Source organism: Oncorhynchus kisutch, linkage group LG24, assembly GCF_002021735.2.
Source record: "Oncorhynchus kisutch isolate 150728-3 linkage group LG24, Okis_V2, whole genome shotgun sequence".
Classification (NCBI taxonomy): domain Eukaryota; kingdom Metazoa; phylum Chordata; class Actinopteri; order Salmoniformes; family Salmonidae; genus Oncorhynchus; species Oncorhynchus kisutch.
In genome coordinates, this window is record NC_034197.2 from 18,669,732 (window position 1) to 18,691,475 (window position 21,744).

Below are 21,744 nucleotides of genomic sequence, written 5' to 3' on the forward strand. Positions count from 1 at the left end.
CAGAGCAGAGCTTTACGGAAGAGTGGCCAGAAAAAAGCCATTGCTTAAAAAACTTCTTAGGGCTAGTTGTCCCGCCAGTGGGACACCTGTCGACAACTTCCAGTGAAAATGGAGGGCACGCAATTCAAATAAATAATCATAAAAATTATAGATATTAAACATTTAGGTACATACAAGTGTCTTTTAAAAGCTTAAATTCTTGTTCATCTAACTGCATTGTCCGATTTACAATACAATTACAGCGAAAGCATGCCATGCGATGGTTTGAGGACGGCGCCCCACATCAAAATATTTCAATCAGCACAGGCTTCAGAAAATCACAAATAGTGATTAAATATTCACTTACTTTTTGAAAATCTTCCTCTGATTTGCAACCCAATGGGTCCCAGCTACAACATGCATCGGCCGTACGACAGTGCCATTGACCTCCAACCTGGAGCTCCTCTCCCCGGTTGTATAACCTCTCTCGCCCCGAGCAGGAGGCTATGGAGGGGTACATCCAGGATTCCCTGGCTGCAGGACATATCAGGCTTTTCTCTCCGGTATGTGCTGTTTTTTCTTTGTAAATAAAAAGGATGGGTCACTGAGGCCGTGTATAGACTTCCGTGGGTTGAATCATAGTACTGTGAAGAACCCCTTGCCACTCATCAGTTCTGCTTTTGCCCCCCTCCATGGTGCCACGGTGTTCACCAAATCAACCACCGGAATGCCTACCACCTTGTCCGTATCAGAGAGGGGGACGAGTGGAAAATGGCGTTCAACACACCTCTTGGACACTGAGTATTTGGTCATGTCTTTTGTTCTTACTAACACCCCTGCTGATTACCAGAACCCAGTCAATGATGTGCTGAGGGATGTGATTGGATGCTTCATTTTTGTCTTTTTGGATGACATTCTGATTTTTTCTAAGGACTCTGAGGCTCATCAGCAACACATTCTCCAACAGCTGTGGGAGAACACGCTTATTGTTAAAGCTGAGAAAGGTGAGTTCCATGCTGCCTCTGTCTTTCCTAGGTTATATTATTGCACAGGGACAGTTATGTATGGACCCTGCCAAAGTCATGGCGGTCAGAGTAGCCTGCGCCCTCTAACTTGACGCAGCTCCAGCATTTCCTGGGGTTTGCACATTTTTACATGTGACGTTTTATCTGTAACTACAGCCGTCTGGCAGCACCTCTCACCTCCACTCCGTTACACTGGACCCCTGAGGAAGAGGCAGCGTTCTGAGAACTCAAGCGTCGCTTCACTGCTGCTCCGGTCCTCACTCAGCCAGACCGAGAACTCCAGTTCATCGTGGAGGTGGATGCCTCCGATACCAGGGTAGGTGCTGTTCTGTCTTAACTTTCCCCCTCTGATCAGAAGCTCCACCCATGTGCATTCTTTTCCCGTAAGCTCTCACCCGCAGAGAGAAATGTTGACATCGGTAACCGGGAACTCCTGGCATTAAGCTGCCTCTTGACGAATGGCTCCACTGGCTGGAGGGCTCTGTACTCCCCTTCATCGTGTGGACCGACCACAACAACCTGTCCTACATCCAGACCACCAAACGTCTGAATTCCCGGCAAGCCAGGTGGGCCTTGTTCTTCGGTAGATTCAATTTCACACTCACTTATTGCCCGGTTCTAGGAATACCAAGCCTGCCGCAGTCTCCTGCTAGTTCACTGCCGACAACACTGGTTCCGAGCCAGATTCCATTGTGCCATCCACCTGCATCGTTGCCGCTGTCTCCTGGGAGATCGAGTCCCGTATCCGACAGGCTCAGGAGAACCAGCCTGACCCGGGTAACGGTCCTAGAAATTCTCTGATTGTTCCAGATTCTGTTCGCTATGATGTTCAGTGGGCCCATTCTACACACCTCACCTGTCACCCTGGTATGAACTGGACCCTCGCCTTCCTGTGTCAGCGCTTTTGATGGCCCACTATGGAGAGAGATGTCTGGGAGTTTGTCTCAGCCTGCTCGTTCTGTGCCCGGAACAAAACCTCCACTAAACCCACTACCGGTCTGCTTTGTCCTCTGCCCTACGCTGCGTGACTTCTGCTAACCCTTCCATCTGGAGTGCTCAGCTACCCTGTTTTGAAAATGCCCACATCACCCTCGTCAATTATGTCACCTTTGGAGTGTGCTCTGGGTTACCAACCCCCTCTGTCCATGACCATATACGTCATTGAGATCGTACCTGAAGGAAGGCCCAGGCTGCCCTTCTTCGTGGCCTCCGCAATGACCCAGTCCCAAGCCAAGCATCTCTGTGCCTCAGCTCCAGTCTACACCCCAGGCCAAAAGGTATGGCTCTCTTCGAAGTACCTGCCATTGAATGTGGCTTCTAAGAAACTTTCCCCCCGATTCATTGATTGTGTCATTAACCCCTCTGCTGTGCAACTGAAACGCACAGCCTCTCTCAGGATCTACTCTACCTTTCATATATCCCTGATTAAACCTGTCTGCTCCAGTCCCCTGTAGCAGCTCATCGATGACCGTCCTGCTTATACAGTCCGGCAGCTTCTGGACGTGCGCCATCGGGGTCGCGGCTGGGAAAATTGCGCACCACCCTATGGGACTCCAAATCACAGCCATTTCTGATACAGCCAGGAATTGAACCAGGGTCTGTAGTGATGCATCTAGCACTGAGATGCAGTGCCTTAGACCGCTGCGCTACTCGAGAGCCCAAATGAGTTGATGGCGGCAGATGAATGGCACGACAATGAGCCTCAAGATCTCATTATGGTGTCTCTGTGCATTCAAATTGTCATCGATAAAAAGCAATTGTATTCATTAGCTGTAGCTATTGCCTGCACATACCATAACCCCACCGTCACCATGGGGCACTCTGTTCACAATGTTGACATCAGCAAAGTGCTTTCAAACACAACACCACTTGGTTACCACTTGTAACCTTCCGGTTACTAGCCCAACGCTCTAACCACTAGGCTACCCTGCTGCCCTCTTCATGGATGAATCCTGGTAACCGAAAGGTTACAAGTTCAAATCCCTTAGCTGACAATGTACAAATGTTGTTCTTCCCTGAACAAGGCAGTTAACCCACTGTTCCTAGGCTGTTATTGAAAATAAGAATTTGGTCTTTACTGACTTGCCTAGTTAAATAAAGGTAAAATAAAAAGAGCACACTTCTCCATTGATGGTGAGCATTTGACCTCTGAAGTCAGTTACAATGCCAAACTGCACTCAGGTTGAGATCCTAGTGAGGATGCTGAGATGATTTATGCAGAATTTCTTTGGTTGTGCAAACCCAGTTTCCTCAGCTGTCCAGGTGGCTGGTCTCCAACGATCCCACAGGTGAAGAAGCCAGATGTAGAGGTCCTGGGCTCGCGTGGTCTGCGGTTGCGAGTCCGGTTAGATGTACTGCCAAATTCTCTAATATTCAATTCTCTGGTGGACATTCCTGCCGTCAGCATGCCAATTGCACGTTCACTTGAGACATTTGTGGCGGCATGTGACAAAACTGCACATTTTAGAGTGTCGACAGCAAAAGGTGCACCTGTATAATGATCATTCTGTTTAATCAGCTTCTTGATATGCCACACCTGTCAGGTGGATGCATTATCTTATCTGCACTAACAGGGAAATACGTTTGTGTGTATGGAACATTTCTGGGATATTTTATTTCAGCTCATGAAACATGGGACCAACACTTTACATGTTGCTTTAATATTTTTGTTTAGTATATGAGGTTATTTTTGAGCTCTCCTAGCTGTGCTGTTGAGGAACTAGAGCAAGCACACTTGAGGTTGTTTTGTTAGGAACACAGACCTGTATTCCCGCCTCACACAATTGCTGTTGTTCACATAATCCAAAAACGGTCCATTATAAACCACAATCTGGGTCAGGTGGGCATCATGTGAAGGCTTGTTCTACTGTCAACATGACTACCTAAGTTATAAATACGATCTCCACAAGGCAATTCAGAGAAGCAGATTGTAATTTTGGCGTGCATAGGATGGAATTCAGATGGGTGTTCCGCTGTGAATTTTTATGTGCTGTGCTCAAGTTCAGAAAGTCTGTCAGTCAAAACCCATACAATGCTGTGAAGCGGAGACCCTGAGGTCATTTATAGCATGTTACTGTACAGCCACTGCGTTTCAATTTAGTTGCTCATCAGTGTCCAAATCTGCCATTTATGACCCGGATACGGATACAAGTGTAAAAGGGTTCATGTTCTCTGAACTATTTGAGAACATTCCCAATGTCAAACCAGCTCGAAAACATTCCTAGAACATTACAAAAAATGTTATTTAAATGTAACCATGTTTGAACTTTTAGGAAACGTCTGTTAAGGTAATAAAATGCCAAGAAAATGATGTTTTTTGTCAAGTTCCTTAAATGTGTTGAGAATGTTCCAAATCCAAGCAACTATCCTGCATCATTCTTAGAAAGTTGTGGGGAGGTTGTCTGCAAAATAACCATAGGACAACCAAGCTCTTAAAAACACAGAACGTTACGGACTAATGGGGAAGACAGGCGTTAAAGCGTGAACATTCTCTTTGAGTCTCTTCACTGAATGTGGTGGGTGAAATTTTGCCCATCTGTTGTGATGAGCTTTCTCACATCACACATGCAGGAGAGTAGTCCCCTACTTTCACTTTATTATGGTAGGGACCAGAAACACATTGCCCTTAGAGGGGAAAAAGCTGTTTTTCTGGGTTTTACGGATCTTTCATTTCCCATCATTTTCCCAGCGTGTCCCTGACATTTCCAATACATAAAAGTTGTGATGCGCAGCGCTAAGCAGCGGCCTGGCCAGGCACCGATGGAGAGGATTTTTAATATCCCAGGCCAAGCAGAGTAGAGCAAGAGGCAGTCCTGTCCTGTAAGGCCAGTAGGAAGGCTCCTTGGGAGTTATCATGCTGTTTGTCTTGTGCTGCTGGCAGGGAGAGATTCAACTTGAAAGGGCAACGCATGCCTCCCTTAGGGCCACAGCAAAACAGTTAGAGAAATGGACACTGAAAGGATTTCATGTAAGTGGAAGCAATGTTGGCTGAGTAGGATACACCACTCTTACTACCTTTATGATGACATATACCTTGTCACTCTTGGCCACAGATTGACTGGTCCGGGCCTGACTGTTTTCCCAGATTAAATAGCCTTTTTAATAGTGACTCTGAGGAGCTCTAGTACGAGGTAGTGAAGTGCTCAGATGGCAGTGAACGACAAAGCTAATTAAGCATATTATCTCCCTGAGGTGGCTAGAGGAAGTCCATCTGCTTCATACGGGAGGTCATTAAGTGACGTGTCTTTGTTCAGCAGGCCTACAGTACTGCGCCTTGATTCACTACATCGGCGTTCCAACACGTGAAGGGGATACATTAAATGGAATGGGCTTACCTTGCAGTGTTTGAGCTATTGGCTAATGGAGTCAGGGCCATTCTCCAAGATTTGCGATAACATTTTTCTGAGAGGGAGAAGAAAATGTCTGTTCTCTCTCTCCCTCCTTATCAATCACACACAGGAAAAATAAATGGTTTCCTCATGCATTCTGCTATCATTGTCAAATGGACTGGTTGATTTGGAATAGGGTCCTTTTGAAATGAAGGGAAGGATCTATTGGCATTGGGTGGCAAATGGCCCTCACCAACCTGTATGTACCTTTTAGAAGACTTGCAGTCATTTTTTCTGCACGTCTTATTATATTGCTTCATTGATGAAGCACTGTGTTGTCACCATCAATTTGCTTATTAAACAAACAGGGGTGCAGATGATGTTGTGGCCTGTCTGCTGCACATACTCCTTGAACATCTGGAGGCCCCTGGGAACTAAGCCAGGATCCTTTTTGTGTTCTTCAGCTCAGCATTTAACACCATACAAAGGCATAGAATGATGGAAAACCCACCAACCTTCACGGCTATTCACGTCTCATTAAATGGATCCACAGTTTCCTCAACCACAGACCCCAGGCCATAAGATTGGAAGGCAAAACATCCCCACTGGTCAACACCAATTCTGGCACCCCCAGGGGTGTGTTCTGAGCCCCTTCCTGTAAACGTAACGTTATGACTGCAACTACTGTTCACTGAAGGAACATACTATCGATTTCGGTTGAAGGATCTACAGGATCGACTTCCCTGGTCTGTTCAATATACGTGCATAAATCTCGCACCTGACACAGGGCATGTAACCTCTGTTGCTCTTCAGAAGCAAAGGGAGGAAGTGAAAAGAGAAATGTCTCAAAAGCTTAAAAACCTGTAGGAACCTTGACTTTCGGGGCGAAGGCCTCATTTGGACACCACGTCATCTTAAAGTTGCCCAGGGCGAACTGAGTACAGGAAGGGTTTACGGATAATGCGTGGAGTTCCCCAACATGTTTAGCCAAAGCCATGAGCAGGGAGGTTTTGTAGGAGAGTATCGACTCCAGAGGCTCAAACGGGCCCGCACACAATGCCTCCAAAACCAGCGCCAAGTTCCATGAGGGCGCAATAGGTGAGCCCCCGGTGAGGCACCTTCAATTCCAACATGACACTCTAAGATATGTACACTTTTAACGTGGAGAATGCGTATCCCTGCTCAACAAGCTCTTGTAGGAACATGAGGATTTCCCTCACAGAGCACGGAAAAGGAACAATTCCTTTATCTTGGCTCAAAAGCTTGCTATTTATAGGCATAAAGCCCTCTCGTGGAGGGCGCCCTTGCAGACTGAACGGTAGCAATAACATTTGGAGGTGAAACCCTAGCCATCACATTAGCCCTCTCAGGGGCCAGGCCCATAGGAACCAAATCTCTGGCCTCGTACCAAACCTGTCCATGTGCCTGGGACAACAGGTCTCTGCGCAACGGGAGTTGCCACAAGTTCCCGCCTAGGAAGTGAACAATCTCTGCAAACCGAGGCTGCATGGACCAAGGGGAGCTACAAGAATGCATGATAAGCCCTCCCGGCGCACCCTCTCCAACGTGGGCTGAATCCCAACCACTGGCGGAAATGCGTAAAGGAGGCTCCAAGGCTACTGGTGCGCCAGAGCATCCGTTCCCAATGGAGAACTCGGTTCCCTAATCAAGAAAAATAGATGACACTACGCATTTTCTCGCAACGCGTAAAGACCTACGCCGGCCCTGCCGAACCGCTGCCATATCTGGGCAACCACCCAGGTGCCCAGAAACGTGCACTGCTGAAGTGAGAGCAAATGCGCACTCACTCACAGCAACAGGGAGTGAGCTAAGGTGAGGAGGGGGAGGGACCGAGTTCCCTCCTGTCTGTTGATGTATGCCACCTTCGTCATGTTGTCGGATCTGAACAGCACATGCTGGCCCGACAAACGTGGGAGAAGGCGCCTGAGAGCTAAGTACACCGTCAGAAGTTCAATACTCCACAAATTGGCACAGTCCATACTCCCCAAATTGAGTAACCCTTGCACAGTGCACCCCACCCTTCGGGGGACATGTCTGTCATTACCACCTTGCGGGACAACACCTGGCCCATGACAACCCCTTGTGACAGCAGCCAGGGATCCCTCCACTGGGGAAGTGCTCGAAGGCATATCAGGGACACCTGAATCGACCGTCTTAGCTGGCGAGATGCATCCAGGCACGTTGCTAGCACCCAGCGCTGGAATGGCCGCATCAATACTAGTCCCAGGGGAATGAATACTATCATAGAAGCCAGAGGAACCACTCGTGTTGCCTGTTTCTGGAGCAGAGAGAATATTTCCTCCCTTAATACTGGGGTTGAGGCCAGGGGAACAGTCGATGTGAAGACCCCGCAAAAACATGGAGGGTATACAACAAATTGTAGCCTGTACCCCGACATTACTATTCGCATTAATCAGATCAACACTGCGCATGTGCACCCCTCGTGGACTGGGAGAAATATGTTTTTTTTTCATTAAAAAAAAATCTCCACCACTATTGGCAACCTTGTGTCTAAATGAGGAGGAGGGACATGTTTTACTGAACTCACGTGGAATACACAACACTCTTGAAATCCAAAAACAGTGAACCAATGTGTTTAGGGGCAAACGTTTGCCTGAAGCCCGGTCCACTCTGGGTTGTGGGTACTGTTGTAAACATGGGTGTTTAGGCCGGCTGGCAAGGAAGGACCCGATCCCATGCCACCCCCCATCCCCGAGCTAGGTACGTTGGGGCTGTATCCTTCCCCGCACCATGGCAGGACCATCTCGCACCTGGTTGGCGGTGCTTGTGCCGGGCACACTGGCGTCGTGCCTGGGAACTAGGCCAGTCCAACCTGGTGCTGGGACTGGTCCTGGGGCAGCCCACTTAGCCGGCGGAACTCCACCTGTCGGCCTTCCGGAAGGTGTCCCCCCTGGCATCCTCAAAGGACCTCCGAAGGAGAAAAGCACACAGTGCCTCTTCCTGCTTCTTTTTGGCCTCAAACCCAATAAGAGATATCTCCAGTGCATTTGCTTCTTGGGCCAGTATAGTTAGGCCCTGTCCAGAACAATCCCTAACCGCTCACCCCTAGATCTGAAACAACTTGATAGGTGAAAGCAATAAGGTGAATGCACTTTAAAGTAAATCTCAGCTCTGTTAAAAGTACACTCAAGAAAATCTAGTGATTCAGGAGTATCATTAAAACAGGTTAATATGCCCCACCAACATTAGACCACTATACAGAAAGCCATTACATGTTTTCATAAGTCAATTAAATCAATGGTTAAAGAATTGTCAAATTAACTGATAACTGACACAGACATGGTGGTGTAGCAGGAAGATCTGAACGCCATGAACCAAGTTAATTTCCCAGGTGAGGATAATAATAATTACTGTATAAATGATATAAAAATATACATATATTTAACCTTTATTTAACTAGGCAAGTCAGTTAAAAAAAATCTTATTTACAATGACTGCCTACCCTGGCCAAACCCGGACGACGCTGGGCCAATTGTGCGTTGCCCTATGGGACTCCCAATCACGGACGGATGTGAAACAGCCTGGATTCGAACTGTAGTGTCGCTTCTTGCACTGAGATGCAGTGTCTTAGACCACTGCGCCGCTCGGGAGTGGCCACAATGTAATCATATGTCATGGTGTGTCAAATATGTTATTAAAAGCACTCTGTGTCTGTGTGTTTGTGTGAGTATCCCTAATCTTGCCAACAGACAAAAGGAGCTGTGAATGGATCAGTGGTTCACCAATCAGGGCCTTGATGGGCTTGGCAACCGTTATAAGGCCTGATGGAATATTCTCATAACCCTCATTACTGGAGACATGAATGTTCTTGCAACGTCCCAGAAAGTACATCTAGAACATTAATGTTGTATATTCTGAGAACACTGTAATCACGATCTAGATAAGTTCATACATTAAATGAATGTTCTGCTAACTTTAACATCAAAACATGCTAAAAGGGTTCTCATGAGGTTTTTGCTAAACATGCAACAATTTCAACAATTTTACTGAGTTACAGTTCATGTAACGAAATCAGTAAATAAATCAATAAATAAAATAGGCCCTAATCTATGTATTTCACATGACTGGGTAGTCAAAAGGGCTTTATTACAGACATAAATACTCCTCAGTTTCATCAGTTGTCCGGGTGGCTGGTCTCAGACGATCCTGCAAGTGTCGAAGCCGGATGTGGAGGTCCTGGGCTGGTGTGGTCTGTGGCTGCGAGGCTGGTTGGACGTAATGCCAAATTCCCTAAAATTAACATTAAATTCACTGGCAACACCTCTGGTGGACATTCTTGAGGCAGCATGCCAATTTCACGCTCCCTCAAAACTTGAGACATCTGTGGCATTGTGTTGTGTGACAGAACTGCACATTTTAGAGTGGCCTTTTATTGTTCCCAGCACAAGGTCCAACTGTGTAATGATCATGCTGTTTAATCAGCTGAATGAATTAATGAAATGTTATTTGTGTCAAATCGCCAATTGGCAACCCATCCCTTATGGGATTAATTGACACATAAACAAACATTACAATAATTCACTATGGTAATTAAATTAGAATTATTTTTCCGGCGTTAAGAGTGAAAAAAAGAGTGAAAAAAAATTCTTGCAATACATAATAGTAAATAAGATTATCCAAACAATAATTACGTCCCAAGAACAGTCCCTAGAACAGTCAAAATAATATACAGTATCTTTCAAAAGTTTGGGGTCACTTTGAAAATTCATTGTTTTTGATAGTAAAGCGAATTTTTTTGCCCATTAAAATAACATCAAGGCCAGCATCCTGGAGTCGCCTCTTCACTGTTGACATTGAGACTGGTGTTTTGCGGGTACTATTTAATGAAGCTGCCAGTTGAGGACTTGTGAGGCATCTGTTTCTCAAACTAGACACTCTAATGTACTTGTCCTCTTGCACCCAGGCCTTCCAATCCTCTTTCTATTCTGGTTAGCGCCAGTTTGTGCTGTTCTGAAGGGAGTAGTACACAGTGTTATACAAGATCTTCAGTTTCTTGGCAATTTCTCGCATGGAATAGCCTTCTATTCTCAGAACAATAATAGACTGACGAGTTTCAGAAGCAAGGCCTTTGATGGGCAAAAAAGTAGCCAAGTTACTTCCGGCGCCGACAGAGATGGCCGCCTCGCTTCGCGTTCCTAGGAAACTATGCAGTTTTTTGTTTTTTTTACGTGTTATTTCTTACATTAGTACCCCAGGTCATCTTAGGTTTCATTACATACAGTCGAGAAGAACTACTGAATATAAGATCAGCGTCAACTCACCATCAGTACGACCAAGAATATGTTTTTCGCGACGCGGATCCTGTGTTCTGCCTCTCAAACAGAACAACGGAGTGGATCCCATGCAGCGACCCAAAAAAACGACTCCGAAAAAGATGGAAACGAGGCGGTCTTCTGGTCAGACTCCGGAGATAGGCACACCGTGCACCACTCCCTAGCATTCTTCTTGCCAATGTCCAGTCTCTTGACAACAAGGTTGATGAAATCCGAGCAAGGGTAGCATTCCAGAGGGACATCAGAGACTGTAACGTTCTTTGCTTCACGGAAACATGGCTCACTGGAGAGACACTTTCCGAGGCGGTGCAGCCAACGGGTTTCTCCACGCATCGCGCCGACAGAAACAAACATCTTTCTGGTAAGAAGAGGGGCGGGGGCGTATGCCTTATGGCCAACAAGACATGGTGTGATGAAAGAAACATACAGGAACTCAAATCCTTCTGTTCACCTGATTTAGAATTCCTCACAATCAAATGTAGACCGCATATCTACCAAGAGAATTCTCTTCGATTATAATCACAGCCGTATATATCCCCCCCCCCAAGCAGACACATCGATGGCTCTGAACGAACTTTATTTAACTCTTTGCAAACTGGAAACCATTTATCCGGAGGCTGCATTCATTGTAGCTGGGGATTTTAACAAGGCTAATCTGAAAACAAGACTCCCTAAATTTTATCAGCATATCGATTGCGCAACCAGGGGTGGAAAGACCTTGGATCATTGTTACTCTAACTTCCGCGACGCATATAAGGCCCTGCCCCGCCCCCCTTTCGGAAAAGCTGACCACGACTCCATTTTGTTGATCCCTGCCTACAGACAGAAACTAAAACAAGAGGCTCCCACGCTGAGGTCTGTCTAACGCTGGTCCGACCAAGCTGACTCCACACTCCAAGACTGCTTCCATCACGTGGACTGGGATATGTTTCGTATTGCGTCAGATAACAATATTGAGGAATACGCTGATTCGGTGTGCGAGTTCATTAGAACGTGCGTTGAAGATGTCGTTCCCATAGCAACGATTAAAACATTCCCTAACCAGAAACCGTGGATTGATGGCAGCATTCGCGTGAAACTGAAAGCGCGAACCACTGCTTTTAATCAGGGCAAGGTGTCTGGTAACATGACCGAATACAAACAGTGCAGCTATTCCCTCCGCAAGGCTATCAAACAAGCTAAGCTTCAGTACAGAGACAAAGTAGAATCTCAATTGGATCAGACACAAGAGGCATGTGGCAGGGTCTACAGTCAATCACGGACTACAGGAAGAAATCCAGCCCAGTCACGGACCAGGATGTCTTGCTCCCAGGCATCCTGAATAACTTTTTTGCCCGCTTTGAGGACAATACAGTGCCACTGACACGGCCTGCAACGAAAACATGCGTTCTCTCCTTCACTGCAGCCGAGGTGAGTAAGACATTTAAACGTGTAAACCCTCGCAAGGCTGCAGGCCCAGACGGCATCCCCAGCCGCGCCCTCAGAGCATGCGCAGACCATCTGGCCGGTGTGTTTACGGACATATTCAATCAATCCCTATACCAGTCTGCTGTTCCCACATGCTTCAAGAGGGCCACCATTGTTCCTGTTCCCAAGAAAGCTAAGGTAACTGAGCTAAACGACTACCGCCCCGTAGCACTCACTTCCGTCATCATGAAGTGCTTTGAGAGACTAGTCAAGGACCATATCACCTCCACCCTACCTGACACCCTAGACCCACTCCAATTTGCTTACCGCCCAAATAGGTCCACAGACGATGCAATCTCAACCACACTGCACACTGCCCTAACCCACCTGGACAAGAGGAATACCTATGTGAGAATGCTGTTCATCGACTACAGCTCGGCATTCAACACCATAGTACCCTCCAAGCTCGTCATCAAGCTCGAGACCCTGGGTCTCGACCCCACCCTGTGCAACTGGGTACTGGACTTCCTGACGGGCCGCCCCCAGGCGGTGAGGGTAGGCAACAACATCTCCTCCCCGCTGATCCTCAACACTGGGGCCCCACAAGGGTGCGTTCTGAGCCCTCTCCTGTACTCCCTGTTCACCCACGACTGCGTGGCCACGCACGCCTCCAACTCAATCATCAAGTTTGCGGACGACACAACAGTGGTAGGCTTGATTACCAACAACGACGAGACGGCCTACAGGGAGGAGGTGAGGGCCCTCGGAGTGTGGTGTCAGGAAAATAACCTCACACTCAACGTCAACAAAACTAAGGAGATGATTGTGGACTTCAGGAAACAGCAGAGGGAACACCCCCCTATCCACATCGATGGAACAGTAGTGGAGAGGGTAGCAAGTTTTAAGTTCCTCGGCATACACATCACAGACAAACTGAATTGGTCCACTCACACAGACAGCATCGTGAAGAAGGCGCAGCAGCGCCTCTTCAACCTCAGGAGGCTGAAGAAATTCGGCTTGTCACCAAAAGCACTCACAAACTTCTACAGATGCACAATCGAGAGCATCCTGGCGGGCTGTATCACCGCCTGGTACGGCAACTGCTCCGCCCTCAACCGTAAGGCTCTCCAGAGGGTAGTGAGGTCTGCACAACGCATCACCGGGGGCAAACTACCTGCCCTCCAGGACACCTACACCACCCGATGTTACAGGAAGGCCATAAAGATCATCAAGGACATCAACCACCCGAGACACTGCCTGTTCACCCCGCTATCATCCAGAAGGCGAGGTCAGTACAGGTGCATCAAAGCTGGGACCGAGAGACTGAAAAACAGCTTCTATCTCAAGGCTATCAGACTGTTAAACAGCCACCACTAACATTGAGTGGCTGCTGCCAATACACTGACACTGACACTGACACTGACTCAACTCCAGCCACTTTAATAATGGGAATTGATGGGAAACCTTATATAATGTTACTTACCCTACATTATTAATCTCATATGCATACGTATATACTGTACTCTATATCATCGACTGCATCCTTATGTAATACATGTATCACTAGCCACTTTAAATATGCCACTTTGTTTACATACTCATCTCATATGTATATACTGTACTCGATACCATCTACTGTATCTTGCCTATGCTGCTCTGTACCATCACTGATTCATATATCCTTATGTACATATTCTTACACTGTGTATAAGACAGTAGTTTTGGAATTGTTAGTTAGATTACTTGTTGGTTATTACTGCATTGTCGGAACTAGAAGCACAAGCATTTCGCTACACTCGCATTAACATCTGCTAACCATGTGTATGTGACAAATAAAATTTGATTTGATTTGATTCTGGCCATTTTGAGCCTGTAATCGAACCCACAAATGCAGATGCTCCAGATACTCAACTAGTCTAAAGAAGGCCAGTTTTATTGCTTCTTTAATCAAAACAACAGTTTTCAGCTGTGGTAACATAATTGCAAAAGGTTTTTCTAATGATCCATTAGCCTTTTAAAATGATAAACTTTGATTAGCTAACACAACGTGCCATTGGAACACAGGAGAGATGGTTGCTGATAATGGGGCTATGAAAATAAGTTTCTATTTACTCCTGAGATACCCTAAAATGTAATCAAACTATAGCATTTCTTACGGGAAGAAGTATGTTCAATAGGAAACCAATTTTAGCAGGTGCGTCCTGTCTTAATAGCGCACGCAAACATGAATTTCCAAGACTGTGTCCCTTTACTAAAAGTGATATTTCATATTCGTTTTTGAAGTTACAAGGACAGAGGTCAGGGCTTTGTGATGGCCACTCCAAAACCTTGACTTTGCTTTCCTTAATAAGCCATTTTGCCACAACTTTGGAAGTATGCTTGGGGTCATTGTCCATTTGGAATATATCCACATAATTTTCCCCCTCATGATGCCATCTATTTTGTGAAGTGCACCAGCCCCTCCTGCAGCAAAGCACCCCCACAACATGATGCTGCGCCCCCATCCTTCACAGTTGGGATGGTGTTCTTCGGCTTGCAAGCCTCCCCCTTTTTCCTCCAAACATAACAATGGTCATTATTGCCAAACACTTCTATTTCTGTTTCATCAGACCAGAGAACGTTTCTCCAAAAAGTACGGTCTTTGTCCCCATGTGCAGTTGCAAACTGTAGTCTGGCGTTTTTATGGTGGCTTTGGAGCAGTGGCTTCTTCCTTGCTGAGCGGCCTTTCAGGTTATGTCAAAATAGGACTTGTTTTACTGTGGATATAGAGTAGACACTTATGTACCCGTTTCCACCAGCATCTTCACAAGGTCCTTTAATGTTGTTCTGGGATTGATTTGCACTTTTCGCATCAAAGTACATTCACGTGTCCTTCCTGAGCGGTATGACGGCTGCGTGGTCCCATGGTGTTTATACTTGCGTACTGTTTGTACAGATGAACGTGGTACCTTCAGGCGTTTGGAAATTGCTCCCAAGTATGAACCAGACTTGTGGAGGTCTACCGTTTTTTTCTGAGGTCTTGGCTGATTTCTTTTGATTTTCCCATGATGTCAAGCAAAGAGGCACTGAGTTTGAAGGTAGTCCTTGAAATACATCCACAGGTACACCTCCCAATTAACTCAAACTATGTCAAACTCAAACTAGCCTATCAGAAGCTTCTAAAGCCATGACATCATTTTCTGGAATTTTCCAAGCTGTTTAATAAAGGCACAGTCATCTTAGTGTATGTAAACTTCTGACCCACTGGAAATGTGATACAGTGAATTGTAAGTGAAATAATCTGTCTGTAAACAACAAAAAAGGACTTGTGTCATGAACAAAGTAGATGTCCTAACCGACGTACCAAAATATAGCTTGTTAAAAACTTCTTAGGGCTGCAATCCTGTTAACGGGATCGATATGACAACAGCCAGTGAAAGTGCAGGGCACCAAATTCAAAACAACAGAAATCTCATAATTAAAATTCCTCAAACATACATGTATCTTATACCGTTTTAAAGGTAATCTTGTTGTTAATCCCACCACAGTGTCCGATTTCAAATAGGCTTTACAGCGAAAGCACCACTAACGATTATGTTAGGTCACCACCAACTCACAGAAAAACACAGCCATTTTTCCAGCCAAAGAGAGGAGTCACAAAAAGCACAAAGAGATCAAATGAATCACTAACCTTTGATGATTTTCATCAGATGACACTCATAGGACTTCATGTTACACAATACATGTAGGTTTTGTTTGATAAATTTCATATTTATATTTAAAGAATCTCAGTATACATTGGCGCGTTAGGTTTACTAGTTACAAAAACATCCGGTGATATTGCAGAGAGCTACATCATTTTTACAGAAATACTAATTATAAATGTCGATGAAAATACAATTGTTAGACATGGAAATATAGATATACCTCTCCTTAATGCAACCGCTGTTTCAGATTTCAAAAAAACAAACCATGAAATAACCTGAGAACAGCGCTCAGAAGTTTCTTTTTTATCCGCCATGTTTGAGTCAACAGAAATCAGAAATAACATTATAAATAATCCCTTACCTTTGATGATCTTCATCAGAATGCACTCCCAGGAATCATAGTTCCACAATAAATGTTTGATTTGTTCGATAATGTCCATCATTTATGTCCATGTAGCTACTTTTGTTAGGGCGTTTAGTACACAAATCCAAACGCTCGTGCATGTCCACCTGAACGACTGACGAAAACTTCAAAAAGTTATATTACAGGTCGAAGAAACTTGTCAAACTAAGTATAGAATCAATCTTTAGGATGTTTTATCATAAATCTTCAATAACGTTCCAACCGGAGAATTCCATTGTCTGTAGAAAAGCCATGGAACGCAGGTCGCTATCATGTGAAATGCGCATGACCAGGACCTGGCTCTCTGCCAGACCACTGACTCAAAGAGCTCTCATCCGGCCCCACATCACAGTAGAAGCCTCATTCAAGTTTCTAAAGACGGTTGACATCTAGTGGAAGCCTTAGGAAGTGCAACATAACCAATATCCCACTGTGTATTCAATAGGGGCTGGTTTGAAAATCGACCAACCTCAGATTTCCCACTTCCTGTTTGGATTTCTTCTCAGGTTTTTGCCTGCCATATGAGTTCTGTTATACTCACAGACATCATTCAAACAGTTTTAAAAACTTCCGAGTGTTTTCTATCCAATACTAATAATAATATGCATATATTAGCAACTGGAACTGAGGAGCAGGCTGTTTACTCTGGGCACTTTTCATCCAAGTTCCTCAATACTGTCCCTTCAGCCATAAGAATTAACAAATGATTTGTGGAGTCATTGAAAAACAAGTTAATGACTCCAACCTTTAATGACTCCAACTTCCAACAACTGTACATACATACATACATACATACATACATACATACATACATACATACATACATACATACATACATACATACACACACACACATACACACATACATACATACATACATACAGTGCCTTGCGAAAGTATTCGGCGCCCTTGAACTTTGCAACCTTTTGCCACATTTCAGGCTTCAAACATAAAGATATAAAACTGTATTTTTTTTGTAAAGAATCAACAACAAGTGGGACACAATCATGAAGTGGAACGACATTTATTGGATATTTCAATTTTTTTTAACAAATCAAAAACTGAAAAATTGGGCGTGCAAAATTATTCAGCCCCCTTAAGTTAATACTTTGTAACGTTTTGCATTGTTGCCAAAAAGTTCAATTTTGGTTTCATCTGACCAGAGCACCTTCTTCCACATGTTTGGTGTGTCTCCCAGGTGGCTTGTGGCAAACTTTAAACAACCCTTTTTCTGGATATCTTTAAGAAATGGCTTTCTTCTTGCCACTCTTCCATAAAGGCCAGATTTGTGCAATATACGACTGATTGTTGTCCTATGGACAGAGTCTCCCACCTCAGCTGTAGATCTCTGCAGTTCATCCAGAGTGATCATGGGCCTCTTGGCTGCATCTCTGATCAGTCTTCTCCTTGTATGAGCTGAAAGTTTGGAGGGGCGGCCAGGTCTTGGTAGATTTGCAGTGGTCTGATACTCCTTCCATTTCAATATTATCGCTTGCACAGTGCTCCTTGGGATGTTTAAAGCTTGGGAAATCTTTTTGTATCCAAATCCGGCTTTAAACTTCTTCACAACAGTATCTCGGACCTGCCTGGTGTGTTCCTTGTTCTTCATGATGCTCTCTGCGCTTTTAACGGACCTCTGAGACTATCACAGTGCAGGTGCATTCATACGGAGACTTGATTACACACAGGTGGATTGTATTTATCATCATTAGTCATTTAGGTCAACATTGGATCATTCAGAGATCCTCACTGAACTTCTGGAGAGAGTTTGCTGCACTGAAAGTAAAGGGGCTGAATTAATTTTGCACCCCCAATTTTTCAGTTTTTGATTTGTTAAAAAAGTTTGAAATATCCAATAAATGTCGTTCCACTTAATGATTGTGTCCCACTTGTTGTTGATTCTTCACAAAAAAATACAGTTTTATATCTTTATGTTTGAAGCCTGAAATGTGGCAAAAGGTCGCAAAGTTCAAGGGGGCCGAATACTTTCGCAAGGCACTGTATACACATACAGAAATACATACATACATATATACATACACACTGCATATATACACATACATACATACATATCATATAGAGATGAATAAATACAGAAGTAAATGAACAAAATAAACAGAAGTCACTTGAACCCAGTCTGGCACAAAGAGAATATTAATAAGGGAGACGAGCCTATACAGAATCTACATACACACATACCATTTACCACATAGAAGCTTCAATACAGCTTCTTGATATGCCACACTTGTCAAGTGGATGGATTATTTTGGTGAAGGAGAAACACTAAAAGGGATGTAAACAAGTTTGTGCACAATGAACATTTCTGGATCTTTTATTTAAGCTCATGAAACATGAGACCAACACTTTACATGTTCATTTATATATATTTTGCAGTATAGAATGTTCCCCTAACTAACAGAAAACTGGACACTCAAACATGAAGGGAACATTACGGGTAACATTACAAAAACGTTCTCTCTCCTTAGAATTGTTAACTGGGCTGACTGTTTTATCTGCTGGGTGTAGGGACATTTTCTTTTGGTATTGTAAATATTATGAATGGGTGTATGGGTATTTTGGTGGTCTGTATTTCAATGTACAAGCATGTGGAAATGAATTTCCTCCTTGGAGGACAATAACATCTAATCTAACAGTTTGTCTTGTGTGGATTAGCCTACATTTTTATGCACTGCATGGTGGCTTGCAGAAAGACTGGGAAACGCTGACTGCTGTTACCGTGTGGCAGTCTCAAGAACCAAGGACTTATTTCAGAAATGTTTTACACCCTGCAAGATTGTTATTGTGAAATGTATTCATAGGCTTTTTGTGTTTGTTCACTTAGGATTCATTTATTTAAACTAGATAGCATGTCCAATCAGACGATGCAAGCTTCATGCATGGCCATGTGAAAACAAAGGGTTTGAGAGAGAAATATTACCAGTAGAACATTTTTTGTCTGAAGTAACCACAAGGGTGCATGCTCAGCCCCCTCCTGTACGCTCTGTTCACCCATGACTGCGTGGCCCGTCAGGAAGTCCAGGACCCAGATGCACAGGGCGGGGTTCAGACCCAGGGCCCCGAGCTTAGTGATGAGCTTGGAGGGTACTATGGTGCTGACTGCTGAGCTATAGTCAATGAACAGCATTCTTACATAGGTATTCCTCTTGTCCAGATGGGATAGAGCAGTGTGCAATGTGATGGCGATTGCATCGTCTGTGGATCTATTGGGGCGGTAAGCAAATTGAAGTGGGTCTAGGGTGTCAGGTAGGGTAGAGATGATATGATCCTTAATTAACCTCTCAAAGCACGTCATGATGACAGAAATGAGTGCTCCGGGGCGAATAGTCATTTAGTTCAGTTTCCTTTGCTTTCTTGGGTACAGGAACAATGGTGGACTTCTTGAAGCAAGTGGGGACAGAAAACTGCAGTGGTTTATGTTTATATTTACCTCATTATAAGAATGTGGCATTTACCAAAGGGATCAGAGACTGGCGGTGAAATGGTGTGTGCACTATTTGCTGCTGGGTTTGGGTTGTGTTATGAGCCGGACCAGGGAGGCAGATAATACTGTGGAGTTGGTGTGTCTGTTCAAACTGCTGTCACTCTGTTTGGGTTAGGTGGGTGGGCCCTGCCCGACAGACTGGATCAGAGAAGAACAGGGATTCTAGACTTTATACCCTGAGTTCCCTTTACAGCTAATGGAAGCCATTCATTAGAGCTGTCTATAACATGTAGGTAGGCTGCAACCAATGACTGTACATATGAATGGAGAAAGCCATCTATCACGTGACACCCTATGCCATATGTAAAGACTCAATAGAGCCAAATGTAAAGACTCATTAGAGCCAAATGTAAAGACTCAATAGAGCCAAATGTAAAGACTCAATAGAGCCAAATGTAAAGACTCAATAGAGCCAAATGTAAAGACTCAATAGAGCCAAATGTAAAGACTCAATAGAGCCAAATGTAAAGACTCAATAGAGCCAAATGTAAAGACTCAATAGAGCCAAATGTAAAGACTCAATAGAGCCAAATGTAAAGACTCATTGAAGCCAAATGAAGTCGGTTAAGACGGCGTCTCATTAGATCATTACATCTGGCATTGTCCCCATGTAGCTTGTTTCTGGTCACAGGTGTTTAGCAGTGTTTTGGTTATTTGGAAAGCCAAATCAATCAACAATATAATAATACTCCTAGGAAAAATATAAATCTTTAACTTACAATCAATGCAATTAGAAAGGTTCAAAATGAATGAAAGACATCACAGTTGAAAAATATATGACACGTGGAAATCAAAAGAGGATGGTCTACAGAGATAGGTGGGTTGGGCTGAGGCTCATGATCAGAAATAGTTATTACTGAAAACCCTATACATTTTGGATACTATATATCCAAAAATGTTATGTTTTATAATTAAAAAAACATTACCTTTATGTAACTACTGTGTATGAAAGTACCATGTATGCAAAATTTGTGTAAAATGTATATGTAAAACAAAGTGTAAAAAATATAAAATGATGTTGTCTCATGGAGACAACATGCCCAGTTTGAGCTACTCCAGGAAGTGACATTGCAGGCTAGCTCAGTGCGGCCCTCTCTCACTGAATATCTCAAGGGTACTGCAGGCTGCCATTAGCATTGATTGTCTTAATAAAATTTGGTTCATTTACACAAAGATTGCCATTTTTCCCATTCACTATAATGGGGATCCTGTTTTCTGCTAACAATGCCTGCTGTACTGCTGTTGGCCTTGAAATTTCGTGTCTTCAATGAGAGGGGGCAGTCGTTCTCCCCTGGCTGCAACTCTGAAGGTTTGAAATTGGGAGAGAGGCTTTCGGTGAGTGCGATAATGTTTGTGAAGACGCCACACATAATCGTCTCGTGTCTGTGAATTCTCCCGAATGCTGGAAGTCGGAGAGCTGTGAAAACTACTTGTTGTGAACAGCAATGTTCTGCTGCTGTTTGAATTAGCACAGGCTCTCTCTAATCCAGCTAAAGCCTTCTGCTGGCTCCCCTGCTCGTCTCCATCCCTCTCCTATCCTGAACCGCTCCTTGCTTCACTCTTCTGCTTGTCAAGGCTTCCCCCCCCAGCCCTCCACCCAGTACCCTCTCTCTCTCTCTCTCCTCCTTGTCACTAGTTGCAAAGCACTTTGAAGCACTTGAGCGTGGGTACGAGATAATAATCCTCCTGAAATCCTGACAGCCGCGTTGACACGCTGTCGGCAGGGGCCTTGTTCTGGAAATATCTGCATGACTCCCCCATCTAACCAGCTGAAGCTGCTTTTACCTGGATGGACAGAGAGTGGAGCAGCCGGCCGCCACACAGTCAGCCCCCTTTAGCCTCAAGGCCTGCAGAGGCTAACCAATCACAAATTAATTTACTTCAAAGGGGGAGACGAATGCATTTTAATTTTCTTTTTTGGAGCAAGGATTATTAATTTCTCAGCATGCCAGACGGATGTAGGCACATATCAGGGGCTCCAGGGGGTGCAATACCTCTTCGCCTCTTAAACCACAGGGCCAGCGGTTAGAACAGAGACGACAGGAGAAGCATTCTAATCAGAATGCTGTACAGGGTGCTTTTTTTCTCCACACTAAAAG

At 44.6% G+C, this 21,744-nt stretch overlaps 1 protein-coding gene across 1 annotated transcript in view; it reads left to right on the forward strand.

The window, feature by feature from the left end:
- Positions 1-2,104: 2,104 nt before the first annotated feature.
- Positions 2,105-21,744, forward strand: part of LOC116357031 (MICOS complex subunit mic25a-like) — a 50,009-nt gene continuing 30,369 nt past the window's right edge. The window contains exon 1 of the mRNA XM_031804352.1: positions 2,105-2,281. Coding sequence (XP_031660212.1) covers positions 2,105-2,281 — 177 coding nt within the window. The remainder of the gene's footprint in view (positions 2,282-21,744) is intronic.